This window comes from Bicyclus anynana, chromosome 4 (assembly GCF_947172395.1).
Source record: "Bicyclus anynana chromosome 4, ilBicAnyn1.1, whole genome shotgun sequence".
Taxonomy (NCBI): Eukaryota; Metazoa; Arthropoda; class Insecta; order Lepidoptera; family Nymphalidae; genus Bicyclus; species Bicyclus anynana.
The window spans coordinates 14,792,600-14,812,107 of record NC_069086.1 but is presented as its reverse complement, the minus strand read 5'-3'; the positions used below and the strand labels follow the sequence as shown (position 1 = coordinate 14,812,107).

General features: G+C 35.0%; 2 protein-coding genes across 2 annotated transcripts; one reads left to right on the top strand and one right to left on the bottom strand.

Annotated features, from left to right (window-relative positions):
* Positions 1–345: 345 nt before the first annotated feature.
* On the bottom strand, positions 346–9,555 carry LOC112050421 (WD repeat-containing protein 5). Its single transcript, XM_024088686.2, has 8 exons — positions 9,203–9,555; positions 8,981–9,077; positions 6,932–7,077; positions 4,459–4,603; positions 4,062–4,164; positions 2,725–2,956; positions 1,760–1,957; positions 346–716 (listed from the first exon to the last, which is right to left on the bottom strand). Exons 1-7 carry the CDS (start codon positions 9,329–9,331, stop codon positions 1,769–1,771), a joined length of 1,041 nt encoding a protein of 346 aa, XP_023944454.1. The 5' UTR covers positions 9,332–9,555; the 3' UTR covers positions 346–716; positions 1,760–1,768.
* Positions 9,556–9,858: 303 nt separating this feature from the next.
* LOC112050420 (phosphoglycerate kinase) lies at positions 9,859–18,206 on the top strand. The gene is made up of 10 exons (XM_024088684.2): positions 9,859–10,032; positions 10,117–10,320; positions 10,554–10,780; positions 11,125–11,242; positions 11,618–11,756; positions 11,851–11,985; positions 13,613–13,734; positions 14,830–14,930; positions 15,893–15,991; positions 18,022–18,206. Exons 1-10 carry the CDS (start codon positions 9,971–9,973, stop codon positions 18,060–18,062), a joined length of 1,248 nt encoding a protein of 415 aa, XP_023944452.2. The 5' UTR covers positions 9,859–9,970; the 3' UTR covers positions 18,063–18,206.
* Positions 18,207–19,508: the final 1,302 nt, after the last annotated feature.

Below are 19,508 nucleotides of genomic sequence, written 5' to 3'. Positions count from 1 at the left end.
TGAGGAGATCCGCAGAAGAACCAGTCACCGACATAGGCAGTAGGCATAAGCGCAGTGTTGGTCGACCCCCACCAGGTGGACTGACGACATCAAGCGAGTCGCAGGGATTCATGGATGCATGTGGCTCAATATCGTGATGTTTGGAAGTCCCTACAAAAGTCCTATGTCCTGCAGTGAACGTCCGTCGGCTGATATGATGATGATGATGATGAACTCGGCACTGGAGCGGAGTAGTGAGTCTAAGACATCCCCTCTTCTATATGGAAAGCAGTCTGACCCTGTAGTATCCGTAAAGTTCGTAGTCTGTTATAGATGAATACAAAAGCGATAAAGAAAACCACAATAAACCTGCTAAATTTTTTATTTCATCCAACAAATTTATTTTTAAGCTTTCTTAATTTTTAAGGATCCTTATAACACAATATAATATTAGAAACTAATAATGGCTAAAATGACATCCTCCTTCACACTTGTACGCCACATACAAAAATATGTTATATCTTAATAACAAATGAAAAAAAAATTCACACATCCGAGTGATTTGACTAATTTATATAATATAGTATGTAGATGTAGATATGAAATAGCATACCATCTAACTGTCTGTCTGTTACATATAACTAGTAAACCTTAAGTAAAACTATTCACAAGCCAAAGGCGGGGCTCACAATATGGAGCCGTATTTTTTTTTTGTAAAACGCCATATTTGCGAGTATCTGTAACAAACGAGAATTACTTTAAATACAACTGTATAAAAAACATGTTATAAGGTACACGGCAGGGATGCACCCATTCCAAATACAAATTCAAAAACGAATACATTCTCGAGTCAATACAACACGAAGCGTCGATAGTAATTTCCAATAAATATAATTAAAAAAAAAAGGCGTCAAATGTTTAACACGTTCGCTGCGGTACGAGGTCAATTGACCTTGTACGTCTAGCGTGATGAAGAGTTACGAGGTCGGTCGACTTCGTACCACACCAGAGGCAAGTACAGACCAGTGCCGCAGCGAAAGTGATAAATCTTTTAAAAACTAAAAAAACCAAGACGGTGTATTTTTATTGATTATTTAGTCTATTATGATATCAATTTACGTAATTATTGTTGTTAGTGTTAAATCATGAAATATAAATTATGAAAAAAGTTTTAATATGTGGATGTCAAGGAGACTCATTCTGTATCATTCTTTATTCTGTGTAAGGTACAGCATGCGCCAAGTTTTAAGTCCTCTAAGAACACAAGGCATATAGTTGTAAACAAGGACACAATCCAATAACAAAAAAATCCATATTTATTTATTTGTATATACTTCACTTGAGGTGATCCTGTAGTGAAGTATATACAGTATAGTAGGATCACCTCAAGTGAGATAAAACATAGGACAAAGCTCGCTGATGTTCTCATTAGAATCGACCACTTGAAATGGCGTTGGACGGGACACATGTTGCGCTGCACGACCGATAAATGGAGCAAGCAGGTGACACTCTGGTATCCAAGAGACAGTACCAGACAACGTGGACGTCCAATAAGAAAATGGGAGGACGACATCCGTCTAACCCTGGGGCCACGCTGGACCAGAGTTGCAGCTGACAGGGTGCAGTGGAAGCAGCTGGAGGAGGCCTATGTCAGAAGACACTTTGAACAGCGGGACATAATATAATCAATCAAATCAAACACAACACTCATGTAACCAAAAGCTGTTCAAAATAAAAGGCTATTTTTTTTATTTATTTATTTATTATATACTTCACTTACCATTTAGTATTACGTGTCACTTTTCCAAAGCTTTATGGTTTTGTCGTTCTCTAGCGCTGCTGAGGCGATGATGTTCTCGGTGGGATGGCAAGCTGTGCACAGCACTGTGTCGGTGTGGCCGGAGAGTCGCTGCACTATCTCCTTTGACTGCAGGTTCCATATGTACACCAGGTTGTCCTCAGAGCCAGATACTATCCACTGTTGAAAAATATTAATTTAAATTCTTTTTACTTGTTTTGTAATGTATAGCCAAATAACTACTGAACTACTCTACCATACTAATCCATACTCCATACTATAAATGTGAAAGTAAGTCTGTCTGTCTGTTACGTTTTCACAGATATCTAAACCACTCAAGGGATTTTGATGTTATTTAATATACAGGTAAGTTGGACCTTGTAGCAGAACATAGGATACTTTTTATCCCCAATAGTCTGTGGTCTATTGTGATGAGTATTTTGTGCCATTTCCTTGAGCATCATAGGGAACTTAGTCATTGAATGGAATTATTAATGTTAAAACAATATGGAATACTAGCAGACACCAGTGACCCATCACCATCCGAGGCCAATGCAATTTGTTAAATTTCAAAGGAATTAGGATTGAGAGCTTTTATCAAAAACACTGACTATTTTAATCAATATTTCCCAAACAATAATTATACAAGCTGTCAAGCTGACATTTTAGATGCTTGGTATAATTATCGTCATACTACACACATACATATACAAAACCTTTACAATCTATTTCTTAACATGTTAACATCTGAAAACTACATGAAAATGTATTTTTCAAATCGGACCAGTTGTTTCAGACATTAGCACGTTCAATCAAACAAACAAACAAATAAACTCTTTAGCTTTATAATATTAGTATAGATTCCCACGAAAATGGGAGCTACGAGGATTAATCAGCAAAGCATGTTAGCATCTGCTAATAAAAGATATTCAGAGAAATTAAACTACCTTTCCACCAGTCACACTGAAGTTGGCGAAGATGCAGTATTTTTCATTTTTATGCCCCGTGTATGTCTTGAGACATTTGCCTCTACTGTAGTCCCATAGCTTGAGGGTGTTGTCAAGTGTTGCTGCCAGGATGTATTTGCCGTTGGGTGAGAACTTCACAAAGGACACAGGTGGGTTGTCGTCGTCAATTAATGTTTTAAGGCATTGTCCAGATGCAGTGTCCCAAATTCGACTGAAACAAAAAACAAAATTGTAATGTGACTTGTCCCAAGACATTCTCAAAAACACTTATAAATTTATTATGAAGTCATTAATATTATAATAAGGTAAAGTTTGTGGTGTTGTAGGGGGTAATTTTTGGGTCTACTGAACTAATTTGAAAAATTCTTTTGCCACTAGAAAGCCACATTATTATGTGAGTGTCGTAGGCTATATTTTATCTGAGCAAAAGAAATTTTTTTCAGGATAGCCCATTTGATTGAAGAAGGCAATAGGCTATATACAATGCAATAATTTAAAAATTAGTTTGTTAGTAAATATACTGGTTGTTTATTACTTTAGATATATTTATCAAAATGTCTTGAACTTATATTATACTTAACTTATTTAAATATTATAATTATAATCACCAAGTTGCTACAAGATTACTAAATGTTATGCAATGAATAAGTTACCATGCATTTTAGGCCTACATAATATCACATCATAAAAGTTATCATTCATACAATATTAAAATATGTAGATTGCATTGACCTTAGAATGAATGATCATATATTTATTATCATATAAAAATTTATTAAATAAAAACCAAACTAGCGAATTTAATCAACTTATTCATCTCAAAATTCCTACTTGTGATTTCAAAACAATTTGGCTACCTCTCTTTGATATTTAAGTTAAATCTGGGCTTAATTCCAACTACTGGAACTTTGAGTTTGTCTTATTAAATTTATAGTTTTTAACTTAGGTCATCCATTGATAATCAAAATCTAGAGAAATAGAAGACAGTCTTCAGTTGTTTTTAACAAAAAAACCATTCTGGTTTTTTATACACAAAATATTAATTGCTGGATTTACCTATTACGTTTCAACATCATCTACCTCATTACTACTATCATTAACATTAGCTATGGATTATAATGAATTTTTATCAGACAAAATTAATAAAATTTATAAACTTCCACTTTTATGCAACAAATGTTCTACAGGATGTTCCGGAGTATTTCCCATAACTTCAAGGTATTAAATAATATACCCTAGAGTTATGGGAAATAATTTTGAGCACCCTGTATACTCGTATAATAGAAATCTGAAATTATCATGATAAACAAACTCACCATAAGCCGTCATAACTTGAAGATACAATAAGACTTCCATCTCTATTGAAATGCACCGCAGACACTGGGTCTGAATGTGCTGGTAACGTTTTTAAGCATTTGCCTGTAAAAAAAAGGTTACAATAATAATAATAATAATATTTTTAATTTAAAAAAATACATTTTTTTATACATTTTAATATTTTGTATTATTTACATGGTTAAAAATTAAAAAAAAAAAAAAAATAAGACAGTAAAAAAAATATTTTTACTGTCGTAAAAAAGATAATTACATAATACAATATATTTTTAAATTGATATTGAAATTTAGCAAAGCAATATTGTTCGCCAAAGTAAAATGAGACAGTCTGTAGATTTAATCATCAATTTTCTTTCGACAAATGCTGAAACTGCTTACCTGTTCTTACATCCCATATTCGGACACTCTCGTCAAAGCTTCCGGAAACTATAAGATTACTTTGTGGGTTGAAATTGCAACAAAACACATAATTACTATGACCCTTCAGAGTTTTCAAACATTTGCCCGAACTTAACTCCCAGACCTAGAAATAATAATAGAATTATTTAATACAAGCGGACGCCGACGATTTTGTCCATGTGGAATTCAGTTATTTGCAAATCTTGCAAAAACCATGGCTTTCAGGGATAAAAGGTAGCCTATGTGAAAATATTTCACATATTTCCCATAGCCACACACCACACCACCATCACACCTTGAATTTATGGGAAATACTCCGGAACACCCTGTAGAACATTTGTGGAATTCAGTTATTCGCAAATCTTGCAAAAACCATGGCTTTCAGAGATAAAAGGTAGCCTATGTGTTAATCCTGGGTATAATCTATCTTCTTTTAAATTTCAGCCAAATAATACAAAAGCATATCCCAATAGCTTTGTGTGGTGTTATAATAGGTGCAATTAGAAGAATTTAATTACCTCTGTTTAAAGTGTTTTTCAGATAGCATGGGTACGGTAACGGTTCATAATATTTTTAACAATTATTGTGAATCGCGGCCAACTTTGAAGAGTGAAAGAAACTGTCACCGTACCATGCTATCTGCAAAACACTTTAGGTGTGATTGTATTACAAAAAGACAAACTCACTATTACATATTTTACAACATTAGTTAGGATTTATACATTCTATAACACTATCTAGTCCTAATTTATGTATCTAGCTGTTGCTAAGTTTATCCTCAGAAGCTTATCACTTGTTGCCCTAGATGTAAACATTCTTATCTGAGCACACTAAAATTATCTTAGAAGATAAGGAGGGTTCAATTACCGTGAGAAATAGCTAAAGATATAATCTGACCTACTAAACAGTAGCATCTAAAAGCATATGAGAACTTGAGTAAATTTAAATTAAAAGCATTTATAGCAGTAGGAATTGGTAGAGCTTTTTGTGATAGAGCTTGCCCATGGAAGTACTACAGCCATTCTAATTTCTACTATAAAGCAGCATTGCTGTTTCAGTCTCAAGCTAAGAGTTGCGCGTGTAATTACAGACCCACAAAGCTAAATACTCTCCAAATAGATGGACACATTCGTAATACAAATTTGACATGAACCTTGAATTTCTATTATTTTATTTTATGACAAGTCAGGCCGTTTGTTAAATGACAATGTAGTCAAAGATGGAAAGCGAGCTAACTTGGACGAGGTAAGTACAAATTTTTTCAACTCGGTTTTTATTGTATTATCTTAGCAGAATGCTAAATCAACTGTAGGTACATTTTCGCCAGTAGGGTGGTAACTAACCAGATCTGACAGATCCAACCTTTCCAATTTATTTTAAATATAAAATCCTAAACTGACACATGCTGGGAATTGAACCCACAACCTTTCTGTTGAGAACCACAGCACTACCAACTATGTCATCAAAATTGCCTATGAAGTCCCTATGCACTGTTACTTTATTTATAGGCAAAGTTAACGATAAAATTGTAATCATAAAAATATTTTTGTATAAAAATACATTATTATATAATGATTTATTTATTTTGCTATCATCCGCGAAAATTCGGCGAACCCATGCGACAACGTCACCCAGGTCCGACAAAATACTCTCTACGTACGTTTCACCCCGAAACCGGAGCATCCTCAGGAGATGTTGACTCTACAACGTGCAATTGCACGTTGTAGGTTCGCCGAATTTTCGCGGATGATAGCAAAATAAATAAATCATTATATAATCATGATGAACTTCCGCAAAGTAACGCCTGCTTCTATCCAATATTTAAAATACATTAAGCAAAATAGAGCAACAAAAACTGTAACATGTAAAAAGTGACTTAGATATTCAAGGCCTTTTGATATTACATTTTATGCAAAATGTTCTTTATTCTTGTCTGTCTTATCAAACAAGTACTCTATATGCTATATTTATACTTGATGTATTATAAAAAAACATTGAAACTGGTTGTCTGTGTCTAAAAGTTGATGGTATACACCTCTGTGCTTCAGAGAGCATGTTAAGCTAACAGCTCTAGTCAATATAATTAACATCTTAGTGGTTGATGACGTCTGTGGCACAGTGGATTTACAGTACAGAAGTCCCGGGTACGATTCTGGCCCGAGCTGGCCCTCTATTTAGAAGTATGTACAGTATGTGCCTGCTGATTTACATTTTCTTAATTAGTCCAGATGTGGTTGTTGGGATGCTTCGACCGTGGATATCACCCAACCAGTGAAGATGTACCACCAAGTGATTTAGCGTTCCAGTATTGAGAAACAGAAAGGTGTGTGGATTTTCATCCAAATCCTAACAAGTTAGTCCATTTCCAACTTAGATTGCATCATAACTTACGATCAGGTGAGATTGTAGTCACCAAACTAACTTGAATTTAAAAAAAAAAAATTGTGTATACCTTCAAAGTTTTGTCATCACTAGCACTAACAATCAGCCTGCTGTCCGAGGACCATGCAACGTCACTGATGCCCATCTTGTGTCCGGATATGGTCTTCTCGAATTTGCCATCATAAGCGCCCCACACTTTAATGAGTTTATCAGCAGCTGAAAATTTATACCAATATTGTTTTATTACATTATTTACAAATACATCAAACTGTATCAAGTTAGAGTTTGGCTAATGAAAGTAGAGATTGAAATCACCCGCCAAATTTAAAAAACCATTTAAACAAATTAAAAAGCATGCATTTTCATAATTTATTTAAATTATTTTTTTGTTTGTAAATAAATTACTACCTATACTATAAGTATTAATCACAGTTATTCCAATAGTTGTACTATAATTTGAGAATTACTTCACTTTTTTTAAATTTGGGGGACGATTTCAGTCTCTACTTTCATTAGCCACACTCTATAATCAAAATTCCACCTTGCTGGTTAGTATCTGTGAATAGAAAATTGTGGTTCTTAAAAAGAGTCTGCAACTACATAGTCAAGCAGATAAAAAGCAATTAATGTTAGGTGTCTGGATCAAATTACAGTTTTTATGATGATCACATGTGTACAGTTTTTATGATTTGCATTGAAAAATGACAATAATGCCTTCATTATTATCATTCTGGGTTCGATTCCCACAACTGGAAAATATTTGTGTGATGAGCATGGGTGTTTTCCAGTGTCTGTGTGTATTTATATATTATATAAGTATTTATATGTAGTATATGATTGTATATTAATATTATAATATCAACTATCTTAGCACCCATAACACAAGCTACTCTGTATGCTTACTTTGGGGCTAGATAGTGATGTGTATTGTTTAAGTATATTTATTTATTTATTTATTTTATTCTAAATACAAGTTTTCCTCCAACAACTTATATGAATATAAAATAAATACTATACAGATAAATAGTAAGTTATTACAAAAATGAACTCAGATGACCTTGCAGGTGTAACTCTTATGAATAACCTGTCCTAAACTATTATACTCACAAATAGAAACTGTTACCACATGAGACATTCCTAACAGTTCTGTTGCAATCAAAGTGTCAAGGGTTTACTAAGCTGAACATGGTAGGCCTATTATCACATTGCTTGTGCAAATTGGAGTGACCCATTTAACCTAATGGTGTAAATATATTCCACAGGAAATAGTAGTACCACAGATAGTATAACTAGAGTAAAATTAATGACAATTTTTTGATAGATTAAAGATAAACATGTAACTTTAGAATAAAACTATTGTGAGTGTTATTCATATTAATTTATTATAAAACTTAAATTTAAACTCATATGATACAACGTCAGATTATGCCCCACCAGCTTCAACTTACATGGGGCCCTTTTCATGAGCTGGTTCTTGCATTGCAGGACAATCACATTGTATCACGTGAGTTTTAGCCATGTTTTATAATAAATTAATAAACATGTAACTTGCTGGTATTTTTATTATCAGAGATTCTGAATCAAAGTTATGTCAAATTATTGCAATAATTCCTCACTTCTACTGATAATGCCATCAAAATCAGTTCAGATAAACTTTACTTATTCAAACTATACTTCTCATCAAAAAAATTGAATCAGTCCATCAGAATGTATGCGTGGACTGTTTAGATTTTTTATACATATTCAATGAGAAGTATAATTTTGAAAAACTTCAAAATTGTAATCAGATATTAAAAATCTTGAGAAAATAGATGTATAATACAAATGAAAATTATGAACTGGTATTAGTCCATGAAAGTTCACATTTGATAGAACTTTTTAGTAGGTAGTTCATTTACACAGCAGTATGTAGGTATGTTACAGATTATTTTTACAACATGTCATAGTTAAGTACTATTTTTAAACAATCGCTGGCGCCTAGAAAAGGTCAGGATGTCCCTGCTGGATACATTTACGCTTTAATTGCTTCTATTAAAAGCTATTGTTAGTTAGTCGAATTTGGTGTCAGTCTTGGATACAGTAAAATCAAAACAAAGCCAGGTATGCTAATTATACTTACAGGAGCTCGCAAGCCATTCTCCATTTGGACTGAATTTAACGGACGACACAGCCTTCGTGTGCCCCGCAAGAGTAAACTTTAATGTGTAGTTCGGCTTCTGAAAATCATAATCGAAATTAGCGGCAAATCGCACGTGCTCAAACTACAAGTTACATAAACATGTGCGAGCCGCCAGATTGCCGTTAAGCGACGCAACATTAGGCAATGCTGCGAAATACTTACCGCTACTGATGACTTATTTGACTGCGAAGAACTTTGTGATAACGAATTCGAACCAGATAAGTTAGTAGATGGGCCGCCGTGAGTCTGGTGTGCGGTAGGATGGCCTGGCCCGGGTCCTAGCGGCACCATGTTTCAACTTTCGACGCACTTCTGTTAACTTTGTTGGTCAGCCAAAACAGTCACTTATACTCACTGAACACGAACTTAAATACAATTTTTCGGTAGAGAAATCACAAAACTTATCACTCACTAACAAAGTTTTATTTAATTCAACGTAGATTTTCAAGGAACATTCTAAATTCGAGCGTCCCAATGCGTGCATTTCGCGAAGAACGGACAGTGCTGCCAACATCAACATTAAACTCGACAAAAAATTCCCTCCCGCGTTCCCTCTTGACTAGCTCCGCCTCTCCGCCCACAAATATGATGTCATCTATTATTTATGGTCGTACTATAAAGTTAATAAGAAGTATTTTTTAGAAATCACATAATTATGTTTAAATTTCAAAATAACTTGAAAAAAATTGATAATAAATTTACTATAGAAAAACTAAATTCTCACTTTGCATGATACAAAATATGAATGGAACGAGTTTTCAAAACGTGGTTTGAGTTTTATATTTTTTATGGCAAGAACGTTCGACCGATTGACCCTTTTGACATTACAAGGTCAAATTTGTCTAAAATTTATTGCAAATGCAAAAGTTTGCCGAATTTAAATAGTACAGAAAATATAAATTAATTAATAACCGTAATAAAAATACAAAAATGGCTTTGAACAAACTCAGTATTGATGCTATTACCTTGAGTGGCAAACGTGTATTGATGAGGTAAATAAATTATATGCTCTAATATGTTTTAAAACTACAGACTGGACACCTATTCACATTTTATTTTATTTTCATTTATTTTAGAGTGGATTTCAACGTACCACTGAAAGAAGGCGTGATCACCAATAACCAACGCATAGTAGCTGCTTTGGATTCAGTGAAATATGCCTTGGACAAAGGTGCTAAATCCGTGGTTTTAATGTCCCACCTTGGTAGACCGGACGGTCAAGCAAATCTTAAATACACGCTAAAGCCTGTCGCTGAAGAACTTAAAAAGTTATTAAAAAGGTATGTTGTTATGTTAGGTATTTAATTTTGCGCTTTACACTTGTTGCTGCCCAAGATTCATAAAAGTAATTTGCTCTGTTTGTACAACAAATTCAAAAGAGCAGTTAAATTCTTATTCTAAGAATTCAACTTCTGATTCTTATTCCTTCCTTCAATTTATTTTGACACACATTTCAATCTCATTTCCTGCTATAAATCTGGCTTTGTTTCTTTTAATGATCTCATAATTTTAGAGATGTCACTTTCCTCCCTGATTGTGTGGGGCCGGAAGTTGAAGCAGCCTGTGCAGACCCACCTGCAGGATCCCTCATATTGCTGGAGAATGTGCGCTTCCACATTGAAGAGGAGGGCAAAGGAGTTGATGCCAGTGGAGCCAAGGCGAAGGCTGATCCAGAAAAGGTTAAAGCTTTCCGAGCTAGCCTTAGGAAGTTGGGCGATGTTTATATTAATGATGCCTTTGGTAAGATATATCTATTTTATGTATTTTACTTGTTTTATAATACTGTATAAATCTTTTTGTTTTTACTTGCCTAACTTACTGGAACTGAGTGGAATGAGGCTTCAACAGAATACTATTCTATTCTGTTGAATCGACATTGGTCAACACAACAAAACAAAATATGTATTTAATAGTTATAATTGTTAACAATAGAATAAAAAAATATCCTGTTTTGCCATAATTTGTTAAATTCTTACCTTTACAATTCCCAAAACAGGTCATAAAATAAATGGTAATCCTTGTAATTTTTACTTCTGATAAATCAAAAAAGACATAAGATTTTCTAATTTCTAATTTTCTTTCAGGCACAGCACATAGAGCTCACAGCTCCATGATGGGAGAAGGCTTTGAGCAAAGGGCTAGTGGATTTTTACTCAAGAAAGAGCTTCAGTACTTTGCTAAAGCTCTCCATGAACCTGAGAGGTATGTTTGGATACTAAATAAAATGTAAGATGTAATAAAATAAATGTAAAAGACTCCTAGAGGTGAATGCATAGCAAACATATGGTGCAGTATATAACTGTATGGTTGCCTTTTCCATACTTAATCTATACTATATATAGTTTGAGAGGTTGTAGGGATGATTGTCTCTGATCTACAAAACCAATTCTGAAAATTCTTTTACCAAAAGAAAGCCACATTATTTGGCTTTATTTTATCACTGTTTTTCTATGGAAATATAAACTACTGGCAACTAGTGACATCACATTATTTATTAAAACTTACTGTATGTGACATTTATTGTAATGTAAATTGTGATAAATAAAGTAATTTGATGAATTAAATTTTGATTTGTAGGCCATTCCTTGCCATTCTGGGTGGTGCCAAAGTGGCAGACAAAATCCTTCTTATCGAGAATCTATTGGACAAAGTTAATGAAATGATAATTGGAGGTGGTATGGCCTACACTTTCCTTAAGGAAACAAAGGGTATGCCGGTAAGTTAGACATTACATACATTCATTCTTAATATACATACATATTCTTTTGCTGTTCCGCACGTGGTACTTTACATATATTTTTGTATTTCAGATTGGCAACTCTTTATATGACGCTGAAGGTGCAAAAATTGTTGCAAAATTGCTAGAAAAGGCAGCTAAGAATAATGTGAAGGTTCATTTGCCTGTAGATTTTATAACGGCTGACAAGTTTGATGAAAATGCCCAGGCAAGTTGCCTTTTCCCAATTGTTATTTTACAAAAACTTAACAACAAAATAAAATGTTTTGCTAAAAAAGGCATAAATGATAAATATTTTGGCTTACTTAAAGTTGTTTGCTTCAAAGGTCGTTAGACCTTAGTGTAATCACAATTTAACGCGTTGATTTTCAACGGCATTAACAATGGCGTTAGACGTTAAGCGATAGTTCGAATGTCGGTATATCAAAGGAATTAACGCGAGAACTAACGCGTTAAAGCGGCTACACTACGTTCGTTCATTCTACACGGTTAGCACGACGGGATCGCCTTTATTGTGAAGAAGTGGAATAACCAGAATTTTATTGTGACCTGCAGGGCTAGCACGGGCAAGGGAGAAATTTATCCACGGGGAGAGGATAAAACGTTTATCCCCACACTCGTTTTATCCACTCACCGCGCATGGGCACGCCGGTGGATATAATATCCCCGGTGGATAAACGGAGGGAAAGACTTGTCAACCCATTTGTATATATCTTATAAATTGGCATTAGGTATATTAATAGTCCGAAATAAATGTAAATTTGATAATATTTGGTTATTTTGTGCATATTATTTATCTGTTTTCTGTTGGCATTGTTTTGTTTGGTGATTGTTTTTTGCGGTGGTTTGTAGTAGGTATCTATAGTATCTATCATACTAGCGGACCCGGTCAAGCTTCGTTGTGACATAAGTGCACTTATTCTCTATCCCTACTCTACCCGTCTTTACCTCTACCCCTACCCTACACCTGCCCTACCCCTACCCTACCCCTGCCCTACCCCTGCCCTACCCCTGCCCTACCCTACCCGTACCCTACCCCTACCCTACCTCACCACTACCCCACCCCTACCACACCCCTACCCTACCCCACCCCTACCCCCCCACCCTCCACCTACCCCACCCCTACCCCCCCCACCCTCCACCTACCCCACCCCTCCCCCCTACCCCTCCCCCCGCCTCCACCACTCCATATGCCATAGTCGAGGAAAAGATCTCCACGCGTAATGTCAATCGGGGATTAATTTGTCTTTCCCTTGTGGCCATGCTATGACGGGTGGATTTATATCCTTAGTCAGTGGATATAATGGGTGGATAAAAATTTTATCCCTTGCCCATGCTAGCCCGGCTGAGGCATATAACAATTTACACTCATAACAAACAAAGCAGCGGCGTCAGCATTCATCTTGTTTCAAATTCGAAGAACATTATCGCCATTATTAATGTTAAAATTAAGCCGTTCAAGTGTGGTCACTGCAATAATGCATAAAAAATTAATGCTTTAACTAAAGGTAGCATTTGGTTCTTTGCGACCGCGACCTGCGACCGGGTCGTACGACCCACTGCTTAGTATGAATTTATATGGAGCACTAAACAAATTCCGAAACCGTGTCGCGCGACTTTGTTTAGTGCTGCATATAAATTCATACTAAGCAATGGGTCATATGACCCGGTCGCGGTCGCCAAGAACTGAATGCTTCTTTAACGGGCATTAACGTTTTTCCTTAATGAGGCCCGAGCATTGCAGAGACAGTTAGATTTAGTAGGAAAAAAAAAATTTGCCAGTGTTTCTTTTGTTCTTTGAATTCTGTTTATATTTATATTGTTTTATTACGCAGGCTGGCACTGCTGATGTTGAGAGTGGTATCCCTGAGGGCTGGATGGGTTTGGATGTGGGACCTAAATCTAGGGAGCTGTTTGCAGCACCTATTGCTCGAGCTAAAGTTATTGTATGGAATGGGTAAGGGTGAATAGTAATATCTTCTTTGTTATATCAACATATCTTTTGATAATCAAGTTTATTCCCATGTATGAGTGATTTATACTTACTACTGCTTTATCATCATCATAATTAACAACCCTTAAACAACTCATTGAGCACGAGTCTCCTCTCAGAATGAGAGGGGTTTGGCCTTAGTCCACCATGCTAGCCCAATGCGGTTTGGCAGACTTCACACACATAGAGAATTAAGAAAATTCTCAGATTTCCAGGTTCCTCACGATGTTTTTCCTTCACCTTTTGATACATGCGATATTTAATTGCTTAAAATGCACATAGCTGAAAAGTTGGAGGTGCATGCCCCGGACCGGATTCGAACCTACACCCTCTGATTCAGAGGTCATATCCACTGAGCTACGTATCTCGTAATAAACTCTGTGTTTTTCTATGTTATTGCCATTAAACATAAGTGATGTCTGAAAAAAAAATGTTCAATACGCGCCAAACTTCGAATCTACTCTGAACACGAGGCATATGAAGATTGCAAAATGTCAGTCAAGTTTTGGACAACTAACTTATCTCTCTTAAAAGTTGCAAGTTAGTTGGTTTGTTACCTCAACCTCATCTATACCTTTTGCATAATAATATATTGTCCTTGTGTTGCAAATCCAAATGATTGAATGTTGATTACAGGCAATGATGCTAAATACTGTTAGATGTGTTAGTAGCGCAAGTAATTCAACGAGATAGTTACAACTGGCACTCAGCACTATTCACTATTATCTACTTCATAATATTTATCTATAAGTTTCGCTATGCCATTATTATAAGGATGCGTATATAAGAAACACATTTTAAGATCTATTATTATATATATTCACTATAAAAATATTCATTGTAGAACACATGTTCCTTAGACATATTTAATTGATTTTCCTTAGAGAATGTAAAACCATAGAGTTATGGGAAATGCTCCATGTATATACATAAATATGTAATGAAATTGAAGACAAAATTGTGCATGTGTGCCCTCAGTGTAGCCTACTCGGATCACTTTTTGCGGTGATTTTGTATGGACATAACCAATCTATAGTATAAAATTATCATTGGTCACAGGCCAGCCGGCGTGTTTGAGTTCGAGAAGTTTGCGGGCGGCACCCGCGCTCTCATGGACGACGTTGTCAAGGCGACGGCTAACGGAACCATCACTATCATTGGTATGTATTTCTATTACAATACGAGCCAAAACGCTGTCATGATGATATTTAAACCGTTTCATGACGTCACGTTAACGCTAACCCTTAACCAAACGGAGTGTTTGACAAAATTATTAGTTAATAATGAGTTTGACGTTCAATTCAATTTTTGATTTTATGGCTTGCTGCTGTACCAACTGGGTACAATTTACTTCGCCAATGTCGCGTGGTAAGGAAGACACACTTTTAGAGGCTGATCGGTGTAAGCTGGGAATCAAGAATTGATTATTATTCAGCTTAATTTTGACACTATAAATAGCGGATTTTTTTTTTTTGTTAGTGTGGTTATTCCATCAATATCGTTTATTCCATCAAGTCGGACGTCACAAAATGGATGACAGCGTTTTTGACGTTTGGAAAAATTGATTAAATATGACGGGGAATGACTAAATTCCACTTCTGATAACGGAGCCGTAGCCTCAGAGCAGGTTCTAAGCTTTACGTGTCAAGGCTGACAGATACACAAAGTTACACAATCGATCACTACCTCACTCACTTTGGTTACTCTGGAAAAAGACTAGTTACTAGTCTAAAAAAAATACTAAAAGTAAAGGACTAGTTAAAGCCTCAGACTAATTACATAAGGACTAGTAAGACACCCAAATTTACGAACAAAATTGTCTGTCATTTTTAGAGAAAAATGAGCTTAAATTACCATCTCATGATATCATTATCAATAATCTATCATATTCTAAACTAGAAGTTGTTGACCGTTTTATACACAATTCAATTACACAAAAATGTATTTTTACGGAGCTCTTTAACCGATGAACTCGATTACAACTATGAAATCGATTCTCTAGAGACAGTTTTTATAATCACATAAGATCGTTGATCATATACTTTCACAGAAAAGTAACGCCTAGTAAGGCAGGTCCATATGTAATTAGTCTGAGGTTAAAACACTACTTTTCTTATCGCAGGCGGTGGTGATACGGCGACCTGTTGCGCAAAGTGGGGCACAGAAGACAAAGTGTCGCACGTCTCTACTGGAGGAGGCGCCTCCCTCGAATTGCTTGAAGGTAAATTATATTTTTCTCAAACATGCTCGGGAAGGAGAATGTCGAGGTTGCATGTATTTTGGGACTAGCAGATAGAAGTAGCGTACTTAATGGAAACCCATTAATAGTTGTTAATCGTGATTAAACTAAGAAAAAAGCAAATGGTAACCAATCTTGAAAAGCAGGGAGAAAAGAAATATACCTTAAAATTAGAAGCTACACTATCTATGCATACGAATTCTACGACGCCTGAGCCTTTAGATATAATTTAAATTTAGTATATTTCCTTTTTAATTTTTATAATATGTAGTTATAGATATGTAGGTACGTAGTTTTAATATTATTGTAAAACTTATTAAATTGGATAAATAAATTTTAAATTCGCAAATACATACTCTGCATATGAATAAATGTGAATTTTATACTGAAAAACACCGCCGCTGAAACACAACTGCGTGATGGCTTTATAAATACGACAAGGCGTTTCGGTCTTGGCAATAAGTAAAACAATTTTGCTATGCTAAGTATAGAAGTAATCTTGATTCCCGTTCTGTAAAATCTCAATATTTTTTTATACAAGTATCTTATAAAATAATAGTTTTATTTAATACAAATGTATGAGTGTACGACACTTCTGAGTGTGACTCCCACTTTCGCCATCCTCTTTTGAGCATTATTTTGACAACATTATATGAGATAAATCGAACTTGCTGTCTGAATCCATATCTGTCGTGTTTAGCGGCCAAATAAATTACTATGTAAAATCACATTAGTCCCGTAATTTAAAAATGGAACAAAATCTTCAATCTTCTACTCCGCGAAATGGCGACCAAAGAGGTAACTTATGAAAGGTTTAATTTAAATTTCGAACTGGCTTGCACATAGAAAGCTGTTTAGTGTTTATGTAAACTGACGTTTAAAACTAGTTTCAAATTTTACCCAACTTGAAAAACCATAGGTCATCACTTACAACACGCACTGTTCGAAGACTTTTGTCTTTAGGCACTGAGGAATTAAATGGTTTGCGAAAAATAAAATGACGCCACTCATAGCTAATTTAAGAAGTTTTTGTACAAAATAAAACTGCTCATTATTGCTAATTAGACGCGTATATTTAGTGCTGACCCTAAACAAACGTAGTTACTGGTACCATTATATTATGATGAACATTTTGCTTGAAAAAGAAAACCAAAAATACAATTTTCAATGATAATTGACTATTATTTTCTTTATTTCCATAATGATTTTATTAAAATTAACCAATTTATGAAATAACGATTTCAATGATACAGTGGCACGATATTTATTCATTCAAAAACGAACAAAAAGGATAGATATTTTTAATCGTACATTTGCGTAATTATAGCCTAACGAATCGTTAGCAAGTCCGATATCAACCATAAATAACGCACCGCTGCTCGTCGCACAATGCGGCGCTGATTGCGCGATACTAGAGTTTGATTACTGAATGTAGAGACTGAAATCACCAGTGGCGTGCATTAGTTTTATAAATAGGGTAGGCACTACATATAGTACAAAAGTGGATTTATTTCTGCTATTCAGGTTCGTCCCAAATCCTCAGAGTAGGCAGTGTATGTATGCAAGTATGAAGTGCACACCAATATCTCAACAAAACTCTCTCTACAATCTACAATGAAAACATTACTACCTATATAAAAAAAAAAATTGATAGTATCAAACTGATTAATTCCATTATTTGCACTATAGTCCAGTCAAATTAATCCTTAAAATAGAAGTAATGTACAATAATTCCCATAGAGCTAAAAATTTGAAAGTTCAGAATACTATTTTATAAATAAATTGTGAAAAGTCCCTATCCATCCCCCTTGTACAAAAAAAATTATTGATGGTAAAGGTTGGCAAAAATAAAGACAAAAAATAAAAAAATATATGTTTTTGCCTTCAGTATCGATTATTATGTATAATGACCTCCAACAAAAGTTTTAAAAAATTATCTACAATGTACAGAATTGGACCTGTTACAGTTTTAATATAAGTAGATATTAAAACAATTTAATGTGTTTTTACAGGTAAAGTGCTCCCAGGCGTAGCAGCCTTGTCCGATGTTTAATTTATTATTTCATAACTTTTACATTTGTATGAGTAAGTGTTTAGTTATTTGAATTTTGGATGAATATGTATAAAACAGTGTAAAATATATGTTACGAATAGCATTATTTATTGAGTGTTAAGATTAAATGATATGTGTAATCAATACGAGTGTTTTAATTATTGCCTCAATTTACGAAATATTTGCTTATTAACCGACTTCCAAAAAGGAGGAGGTTCTATGTGCGGCTGTATGATCCTCACACTATTATTATGAAGTCGGAAGTGTGTGTGTGTAAGAGTGTATGTATGTTTGTTCCTCCTTTACGCTGTGGCTACTGAAGCGATTTGACTGAAATTTGTAATGGAAATAGACTTTACTCTGGATTAACACATAGGCTTATCATCCCGGAAAACCCCATGGTTCCCGCGGAAGTTGTGAAAAACTGAATTCCATGCAGACGAAGTCGCGGGCGTTCGCTAGTAGTAGAATATAATTTCCATGGTGTATGTTTATTAATCTGAGATCGCAACACAATTGTAAAACACTATATTTAATTAGTTATTCTTTTAAGGGCAATTGCATACGTTTTTATAATAAACTGCCGCATGAAACCACTGGCATGTCTCTCAATAAGTTCAAAGTTTTTATTGAAGGTAAGCTTATATAAAAGTCGTATTATAGTGTAAATGATTACGTAAACGACAAAATTGCTTGGAAATTAAACGACAGGCTACTTATATACGTATTGTTAAATGGTGATAAACTAAAAAAGGATAAACCTGGCTGAGTTTGTTGTGGGCTCTTCTCGGTCCAAGGCGCGTTTGGAGCCCTCGTAACTTTGATTTTAATTATTATCACCATTATCTTAAGTTTAATATTTTTACCTGACGTTTGTACTAACTAACTAAGCTAAAACTAAGCCAATTTGAAATAAATGAATTTTGACTTTGACTTATCGTTCCGACTAAGTGAAGTGGAATGTTAATATTGGTTGTTACATGGTTATCGATATGTTATGGACCAAGTACCTAATTAATAGACAGTGTCGTGCACAATATCTTTTTTAACCCATACATGCAGTATCATAATCGCGCGAGTGGCGTGTTGCGGCGTTTAGTGGTTAGTGCGGGCCACAAGAAGCGAGCAGGGACGATTGTAGCGAGTGGCGGCCACCGGCGTCAACCATGTGCGGCGAGTCCATATAAAATGTATGAAAACTACAGGAAATGTGCCCGTAGCGGCTTTTTGTGGTTGTAGCCGGTGGCCCGTGTGCGGGAGCCCTTAATGTACCTATTAAATATTGATTTCATGCAATCGGTTTCCCGATGATGGAAAACGAGTGTATGCGGCCGACCTTATGGTTCTCTATATTGGAACTTTTTTAACTTACAATAGGAAATGTTTGCAACAAAGTTTTTATTTCGCTTTCACGACCTTGGCATAATTAAGTTGACTTGACTTATT